Source organism: Hibiscus syriacus, unplaced genomic scaffold, assembly GCF_006381635.1.
Source record: "Hibiscus syriacus cultivar Baekdansim isolate YM2019G1 unplaced genomic scaffold, ASM638163v2 tig00110647_pilon, whole genome shotgun sequence".
NCBI classification, from domain to species: domain Eukaryota; kingdom Viridiplantae; phylum Streptophyta; class Magnoliopsida; order Malvales; family Malvaceae; genus Hibiscus; species Hibiscus syriacus.
The window spans coordinates 1,529,910-1,539,953 of NW_024062811.1; the positions used below are offsets into that span (position 1 = coordinate 1,529,910).

General features: G+C 33.6%; 1 protein-coding gene across 1 annotated transcript; it reads right to left on the bottom strand.

The window, feature by feature from the left end:
- Positions 1–250: 250 nt before the first annotated feature.
- On the bottom strand, positions 251–1,846 carry LOC120137039. Its single transcript, XM_039152909.1, has 2 exons — positions 1,522–1,846; positions 251–1,426 (listed from the first exon to the last, which is right to left on the bottom strand). The coding sequence occupies exons 1-2, from the start codon at positions 1,766–1,768 to the stop codon at positions 390–392; spliced, it is 1,284 nt and encodes a 427-aa protein (XP_039008840.1). The 5' UTR covers positions 1,769–1,846; the 3' UTR covers positions 251–389.
- Between the last annotated feature and the right edge of the window lie 8,198 nt (positions 1,847–10,044).

Here is a 10,044-nt window from a genome sequence, read left to right on the forward strand (position 1 = left end):
ATATACATAATTTGAACATGTCAAGAATCAATTGATTTCTTTGACTAAAGAGATGGTTTTATCCCTAGGAGTTACGTATTCGAGGATGAACGATTATAAGATATTTATGTATTTATTATCAAATGATTAAAAGTCTTTAGAATATATAATATCATTTGTTATACGCCTTTGATTGATAAAAAAAATACTTTAAACATATATTGAAATATGTTTTTTTTTATAATATTAAATTCAATAACCTGAGTTTTTATTTTACAAAGTTCAATATTCAGCTAATGAGTCATGACATTATCACTCTTCTAGATACATCAATCCATGATACACATTAAAAGCACCTTAGTGAATAGGCACAAAACTACCATGCCATTATTGCCATATGACCAATACTTTTATTGTCCTGATTGGGAAATCCGACCCGGTGTCATATCCGGTGCACTTATAGTCAATTCTTCCCCACCATGGGAAGCCACTCCTGGGTAAACTGGACCTGGACCAAAATTCCTAACTCCATAATATAGTGGTTGATTCACACCGTCAGGGGCCACTCTTAACGCCGCGTCATAAGGATCCACAGATGTAACTGGCCTGTATACTTGACCGACACCAGTAGCCGGCTGATGGTACCCGATGGGTATTTGACCCGAGGAAACTTGATATTGCTGGATGTATTGGGCCTGCACTTGAATTGGTTGAAATGGAGGATTTCCCGGTTGAGCAGAGCCCCGAACATAATAAACGGGTATATGTTGTACGGCAGGAGCAGAATAACGAGAATCTGGAATATAATGCCACATAGGGCTACCCGAATATGCGACTGGCTGCGAAACGGGTTGCTCCACAAAACTCTCCGTTTGACTATGTTTTGACTCCAAAACATGTTGGGTGTTATCCGGTTTAGTCTTAACTGGTCGCAGATCGAGCATAGAAGGTAGTACAGTAGGAGCTGCCGACGTCGAACTAAAGGAAGAGGAAACAGAAACACCCGGGGCAAGAGAACCCGTGTCCGGAACTGAGACGTTCTCATGCAAAAGCTGGGGAGTCCTTAATTTCGGGTCACGAACATGAACATCATTGGAATTCTCTGGCCCAATTAAATAATCGGGAACTTCGGAGACGATAGACGACACCTCAGAACGGCCACGTTCGAGCCCAGAACTGTTTTCTCCGTTATTCAGTGCATCGAAGAACCAATGTTCACGATTAGCCAAGCCTTCCAAAAGTGAGCTGGTTCTACTTGGTCGTGATCCATCATCATCGTCTTTGGAGAAAAGAAAAACACGAATCCTAGCTAGCCTAGGGTTGTGATTCTGTGCTAACCGATCGTATTCATCCATCATGTTCTCCAGGTCTTCTTCGGTAGTCACTGAAATCAACGCGTCAAGATCCTCATTTGGGAGCTGATACTTAACACTCAAGTTGCCAATTCCTAATCAGTAAACAAAAATATCAAAACGAAATTATAAATATGATATGTGGAAATGAGATGATTAAAAAAAGAGTGTTGTCTAAATATTTGGTTGCCTGAGAGTTTGGAGAGCTTGGTGAGGAACGCTGAGAAGGGAGTGGAGCGGTGGACGGCGACAATGCGCGTATCACCGCCGACATAACAGAGTTGATTATCGTGCGGACGAGGGAGAATTTTGCCGCCGAAACTACACATGAACCGTACACGTGTATGGGCATCTTGAGGAGCAAGGTGTTCGGAGCGTGGAGAGGACGCGACGGAGTCGGTGGTGGAGTCTAGCTCAGAGAAGTGGTGTGACGACATGTTTGCTGTGCTGGAAGTTACCTGTTGCTGTTAGAAAGCAAATAAATATATATTTTCTTTGTTTGTCCATTAGAGTTTCTTGCATTATCTGTTAAAAGAATGTCTGCATCCGACTCTCATGACGTGCATTAAAGAAACTCCTTTAAGAACTATTTTATAAAAGAATAATTTTAATATTATTGACATCACGGATTAGGGTATCTTAATGATTAAAGAACTAATTTTTATTTTTAAGAAATTTCAAATTTAAAAATCAAAGATTGCATGATATTAAAAATATATTGTTAAATAATTGAAAGTTTTTAAAACATATGTTATCACTTATAAATACACTAGGTTAATTAAAAAAATATTGTTGACACCCAAATGTTTTTGAAAGAAATTATATAAAAAAATTTAAAATAAAAAACATTTTAAAATAAGATAGGTACATTTTTTATTACATCATTTTTTATATAATATACTATTTCAGTAAAATCTAAAATTAATATAATCAAATTATAATATATATCTGACGATAAGTTTTCTCAAGCAAAATCCATTTTGTAACGTGTAACGTTTGCGTGATTCCCTTGCTCTCAAGGGCACCATTGTTTTTATCTTTCAGGTTGGCGGTGGTGGGCCGTGGGATTGGGAGGGAACCGGCAGAATAAAAACTAAATGAGGACGAATACTCAAATTTTTTTAAAGATTATTATTTCAAATAATTTTTTTAACATATTACGTTAATACATGATTAGCATTTAATTACTTTTCAAAAGACCTTTAAATAATTTGATTAAAAAAGCCTTTTAAATACTCAAACATTTTTTTAAAGCTGTCAGATCCATATTTTATTAGTGCATAGACAGGATAGAATAAAAGGAAAGCGATGCAGAAGTTGAGATGTAAAATGGTAGAATGACTCTAGAGGTTGCTTATCCACTATTGATATGGTAGGTACATGTGAATATTTATTAATTGAATAACATCATATTGTTGTAATGATTTCTTGCGTGTTTATCCATTTAGGAGAGTGGAATCATTTTTTCCTTATAAAAACGCATTAAAAATTGTAATAAACGTTTTAATACCTACGCGTGTATAATTTTTTTTATAAAAATAGAGATAAAACCTAATCATTAAGAGATTTGTTTTTTTCTTTTAAATTTTAGATTTGGCATCGTTATTGTTATTGTTAGGGGTATAAACTTTTATTATTACATAATTAAGATTATAAAAAATAAATATTATTTTGTATTTATCTCAAATCTATAAAAAAATAAAACATTAGTATATAGCTTTCAATTTCTACAAGTGTATAATTTTTATAAAAATAGATATAAATTTAAAAGATATCCCCAAACTGTAATTTAATTCTAATTTGATCCTTAAATATTAAAACTTTAAAACTAGTGCATAAAATTTTAAAACCCTCTATATCAATCATCAATTTATTAGTATCATTTTATTTTAACCGTCTCGTTATAATTTTGTTAACTCTACTAATTTATAAAAATTAATCTATTTTTTTAGGGTCTTGAGAGTTAGACCCATAATCTTCACACAAAAAATATTTTTTAGAAGATCACACGTTCAATTTCGAAGGCCTTACAAAACTATCAGAATCAACAATACATAATAAAAAAGTTAAAAAATTTTTGATATTGATAGTTTGAAAACTTTCAACACTAATTAAAGATGAAATCATAATTTAGAGACTTAGCATAAAATATTTTAAAACTTAAGAGATAATAGTTGTTTATTGGTTTTGAAATTTAGCAAAATGAAATTACCATGGCCCACTTATCAAGGGAAGGTCTAACTTTGGCATTTTATGTTCAATTATATGGCCAACATTTCCCTGCGTTGCTTTAGTAAAAAGCAACGATGATGAAACAAAGATTCTAAGGCAACGGAAGGCTAAATTAAGGAGGGTTTAGCTCCGAACAGATAGGAAGGACCTTCCGGCTCAAAAATCAATGACTTTACTTGCCAGCTATTCAATACCTAATTACATCTATCTAATCATGGATAATCAAATATGGATTTTCTATAAAGAAGCAGATCCTAAGCAAATGAAAGGAAAACAAAAATTAAATTAAAATATAGAAATAAATAAAGTTACCTGTTGTAAATGAAAGGAGCTTTGGACAAATTGAGGAAGCAAGTGCAGAAGTTGAGCTAGAAAAAAGAGGAGGGATGTTGGGGTAATTATAAATGGAGACCTGGGTTCCTAAGCGGGGTCCCGGATGTCACTGTCTGATTGTAAGCAACAAAAACAATCACCCCGTCTGGCCTCTGCTAATGCCACTTCCGCTTTCCTCAATATATTTTATCCATTGCCCAACCCCCGTCTTTCTTACGTGTGATTTTTATTTTTTCTATCGCTTACAACTTCTTATCAAACAATTAAAATAAAGATGTTTTTATCCAAAAAAAAAAAATCACTCAAACAATCAATAATTAACTATTAGACACCATTTCTCCAAATATTATCGATTTAACACCCTTTCTTACAAAGTGATAATAAAGAGCGCTTCAGGATATGCGCCTTGCAGACGTGGACAGAAGGCACAAATCATGAAGCGTGTCTTCCTGGGGTTTTGTCCGAGTTGGCGTCACGGTGGAAAAGCGCGGATTATAATTCGTGCCTCAGCGGGAAATTTGACACGTGACAGAAGGCACGAATCATGATCCAAACTTTCCACTAAATTACCACATACCCCCTTTAATATCGCTTAACCGCCCGTCCCCCTCCCCATCCCTCCTATAAACACCCTCTCATACAACACTCAAACCACACAAAAAAATGTATTATCTTTCTTATCAATTATTGTAGCAAGCTTTAAGTAAGTTTTACCATCGTTTTTAGAAGCTATAATTTTTTATTATATTATAATAATTTAATAGTATATTATTTAATTTACTAATTTTCTTATTACTTTTTGCAGTTATAAAATGGAAGGCGGGTTGTTGCGTTTAGATGAGAATCATATCTAGAGTCATTTTTTCGATACGGTAACAATTTTAAATTGTGTTATTTTAATTATTGTGAATGTTTTATTTATTTTTTTAGTATTAGTTTATATTTTAATTTGTATATTACTTATTTAATTAGGGGAATGACCGTATATTAGATTCATTTATTCGTAATGCTAAGTTAGAGATACCGAGTTGTGTCTGGCCGTATTTGGATGAGGTTGGATTCAGTTACATAGAGAAATATGAAGGGCACTATAACCTTGAATCCAACCTTATTTATGCACTAATTGAGAGGTGGAGACTAGAGACATACACATTCCATCTTTCGTGTAGAGAGTGCATTATTATGCTGGAGGATGTTTCCATACATTTGGGGCTTTCGATAGTTGTGGATGTTATTTCTAGTGTGATGGATGGTCATTGGCATTTCTTGTGCGAGAAGTATCTTTGAGGTATCCCGCCTAATTTCAACGGTGATCGAATACCGTTATCATGGTTGGCTAAAATATTTAAGTGAAGACTGTTCTGAGGATTAGGCTAAAATATTTACCCGGTCTTGCATATTACAATTCATAGGAGGGATCTTGATGCCCGATAAATCTCGCAACCAAGTTCATTGTATGTAGTTGCGTCACCTCTAAGATTTTCACGTTGTCGACAGACTCAGTTGGGACTCTACAGTTTTGACATCTCTGTATAGATAAATGTGTTAGGCAACTGATTATAAAAAAATGCTATCGATAGATGTTTCTTTCTTCTCCAATCATGGGCGTGGTATCGAATGCCCTTTTAATGTCCGGTCGTGAATAACCCATTAGTCTTCTCGTTATTGTTGAGGTAATTTCAATAATGAATTTGTATATAAATAATTTTTTGAGTATATAATGAAATAATTTTTTACTTTGAATAGGTGGTCATGTACAAGGAAAAATCATTGTGATATACCAGATGAATTGGAAGAAATTCGGCTACTCATTAATCAGAAGGTTGATACTGAGATATATATTTAAATTTTATTATTTACCTTTAATTATTGTTATATAATTAAAATATTATTTTGATAAGAATTATATATATATGTTTTAGTTTGAATGAGCTCCTTATTCTACTCAAGAAATGAAGCTTTGCATCCCACCTTACTTGAGTGGCTCATTAGATGTATGGATGGCGGTGATCCCTCTGATATACATTATGCTATTGTTGAGTGGCATTCTATTAATCGCGTCAGCAATTTGGTTTTGTACAACACATTCCTGAAGCATCTAAGAATCTCAACAATATGCATAACGTCAATAGATGGGGTAAAAAGGATGTTAACTAGCAGCTGAAGCATAGCGAGTGGATAATGATCTGGGAGGATCGGTGTGGACGTATTCCACCTAGGGAGCCGATTTATGTAGAGCGTTATTCGATTGCGGCTGACTATTATGAGTTGTTCAACATGAACGGGAAGTCATTCATACTTTCTGAGGAATCAAAAGGCGGGAGCATTCATTGGTGTCGAGAAAAGCGTCCACCGCCACAATATCATCATCATCCCACTCCTGGACGGATAACATGCATCAAATGTAGTACTTGCCGTTAAGTTTCCATAAAAATGAAAATTAATGAGAAATAAAATTAGGCATTGTGACATATCCATGCGCATAAGTAATTGGTGTTCATCATTCTTCTTAAATTTTACATGATAGTTCACGACAATATGTTGGATACAATATCGATGTTAGACATGGGGTGGTTGCCACATTGGATCCAAAGAGTCTATTGATGCTTTGATCCCAGCTCCGTACTGTGAAATGATGTAGATTTGTTTCCTCGTAACAACATCTAAGCATAAGTTTCTTAGGGAAAAAGCCCAAGAATTTGTATCTTCACCTTCAACAAGGGAAAAAGAAAATGGAAGCATGTTGCGATTACCATCTTGGATATATACAAATAGTAAAACTTATTTGTATTTTCCATACAAGAATGTCCCATCAATTAGGACCACAGGCTTGTAGTATTTCACAACATTAATGCACTGTGGGTAAGTCCAAAAAAGCTGATAGAATTGACATCGATCGCGAAACACTCGATCATTGTGGTATGCATGGCAAGTTTAAAAGTCGACTATTGTCCCATAATTTAGTCTGTGCACTACCCTAAACCAATTTGGTAATTCGTTGTAAGATGAATCCCACTCCCCGTGAAGTTTTTTAATGGCATTCTGCTTTGCTTTCCATGTTTTCCTATAGGAGATGATGTACCCATATTGAGACTGTATAACTGAAATTAACATTGCAATAACTATATGGGAGCTTGCTTTGACAATGGGCATGTTGGCTTGGAAGATAATGTCAGAGTCCAAGTTGGGATGGTCTTGGTTGATCCCTCTAGCTCAACATGTATGAGGACCTTTGTATACTATTAGTTCCCTAATGTTATTTTTCTTATTCCTCTTCGATACATGAACTATCCAGTTGCATCCGTATCACGTTGGACACAGTGGCAGAATATTTTTCGATGGTGGATTGATCGACTCTAGAGTGAACAGAATTATGAAATATTGTAATTTTTTAATTGCAATCATCACTTATTCTTTGGATGGAAACTCCATTCCGATATATAACTCATCATCATTGACAGATGAGTTAACTCCGTAGTCACAAGCATTAGGCATATCCGTAAATTCTAGCCCGTACATTGCATCATAGTCAGCTTCATACATGTGTGCTGGAGGTTCGGTGTGTAACGTATTCGTGGGAACTTCATATACAACATCATCGTCGGAGTCCATATTGAACTGCGATGATTCTGGCTCAACGAATAGTCCATTCTCAACACCATCTACACCTGGCTCATAAGGAAGTTCTTATGGTGGAGATGAGGGTTCCTCTATGATGCCGATATTTAAGTCGAACAAGTTGGTAGTTGAATTCCTTCCCCTTGAACTTGAAGGCATCGTGTCATACGAGTTTTGAACTGAGTACTGTGTCGCAGACATCTCCAAATTGAAGTCGAAAGCTCGCAGTTGAATGTCTCCCCCTTTAACTTGAAGGCATCGTGTTAAATGGGCACTAAACAGACTGTTGTGTCGAGAGCATCTCTATATTAAGGTCAACAAAATTGGTATATGAATGCCTTCCCCTTGAACTAGAAGCGATGTTGACATACAGATTGTTCGTGGAGCCACATCGGTAGAGATCGTAACAAGTTGCTGATGAATATCTCCCCATTAAACTTGATGGGATGGTACTAGGATGTGGATTTCCCATTAACGAGTTAAAATCATTACACGTTACTTGAGTTGGGTTGTCAACTTAATCAGCTTGTTGTGTTAGCCCATAGTGGAAGCATAATGACATATCACGAACCGCCGACACTTCAACAAATATGACATACATTTGTGCAATAGCGTTTGAATTTGATTCTGAACATCAATCATCATAGCAACATCGTCATCATTGGAGATTTTGAACGTTGTATAATTTAACGTAAATAATGCATTTGAAAATATGTACTGAAGTAAGGACAATCTTCTAGTACTTCCAACATGAACCTTTATTGAAATTTCAGTGATAAGCTCCTCAAGAGTGATGTTTCTCTTAAAGGATAAGGTGACATAATAATTTGATACGAAGATAATATCGGTTTCATCTTCCCGAATTTCTCTATCATAGTAAACAATAGCTGAAATATACCTCATTTTGAGAGTTTGAAAGATTGAAAATCTTATATCTGCAAAAACGAATAATTGTTTCTAATATACAATCATTCTCCTAATTAAATAAATAGTATACAAATTAAAATATAAACTAATACTAAAAAAATTAAAAATATTCACAATAATTTAAGTAAACCAATTTAATATTGTTATCGTATCGGTAAAATATCTCGAGATATTCCATTTTACAACCACAAAAAGTAGTAAAAAATGATTAGTACAATAAAATTTGGTTAAATAAATTAAATATGAAATAAATATAATACAATAAAAAATAATTTTACCTTCTAAAAACTGTAACAAAATCTACTTAATAGAAGGAATTTATAGAAAGAAAAACGTGAATGTAATTTTGGTGTGGTTTGATATTTGGATTTGGGGGTATTTATAGGATGATGGGTCATTCGGGATTTAAGGTAGATGCGATAATAATAGAAAGAACAATAATTGAGGGAGAATAATCGAAGGCATGCTTTATGATCCGCGCCTCCCTAACGTGTTAGAAAACTCAACGAAGACGTAGATTACAATCCGTGCTTTTCCACCGTGGTGCCAAATCGGACAGAACCTAAGGAAGATGCACTTCATGATCTGTGCCTTCTGTCCATGTCTGCAAGGCGCATATCTTGAAACACGCTTTATTATCACTATGTGAGAATTGGTGCTAGAACGATAATATTTTAAGAAAGGATGTCTAATAGGTAATTATTGATTATGTGAATGATTTTTGGTTAAAACGCCTAAAATAAACTCCACACCCGACATGTCTGTCATAATAGATTGTATTTCTAGAAAATTTTGAAATCTCATGTCTACATTAATTCGGACTCATCCAAGATTCCAAATAACCTATTTAACTATTCTCAAAATAATAACAATTAAAATATGATATTATTTTGTTAAATTTTTTTACTATTAAAAGTTACAAATGATCATTCAATTGTAAGATATTATTTTGTTGAGTCTCTCGATTATTTATAAAATTGTCATCTGATTATCAATTATGCTCCAAACTCGTCATTTTCTATTAAAAAATGAACAACAGTCTCAACATGTTGTTAATATATTTTTTGAGATATAATAGTCGTTTAAGATTCTAAGATTATATTTTATCATATCTTAAACAATATATTAACATCCATATCAAATTATCGTCAAATTGTTTTTACAAAAAATGATGAATTTGGGAAATAATAAATAGTCGAGTGATCATTTTGTAACTTTTACTAGTCGAGTAACTAAAAAAAATCCTACTGTTGAAGATCATTTTATAACTTTTGATAGTTAGAGGACCCAACAAAACAACACCCTATAGTCGTGGAACATTTTTATACTTTACCCTAAATTTTAAATATAATAGTTACTTAATCTTTATGAAAGTATTTAATAAGTAAATCAATTTATTACTAAAATTATATTGTTATAATAAATTATACAAAATAAATATAAACATAATACGAATAAGGTATCAAATAAAAATAATATGAATATCCGAACAAGATATATTAATATTATGAATATATAATAAATATAAAATTATGTCAAAGTTTACATAAAATAAAGTATAAACATATTAAAAAATAGAGTTAATTACATAATACATCCCCAA

Excerpts from the sequence above, each read along its gene's own strand:
- LOC120137039 (XM_039152909.1), bottom strand. The coding sequence starts at position 1,768 with ATGTCGTCACACCACTTCTCTGAGCTAGACTCCACCACCGACTCCGTC. Across the intron at positions 1,427-1,521 it reads CAAGCTCTCCAAACTCTCAG|GAATTGGCAACTTGAGTGTT; the intron begins GCAACCAAATAT and ends TTTACTGATTAG.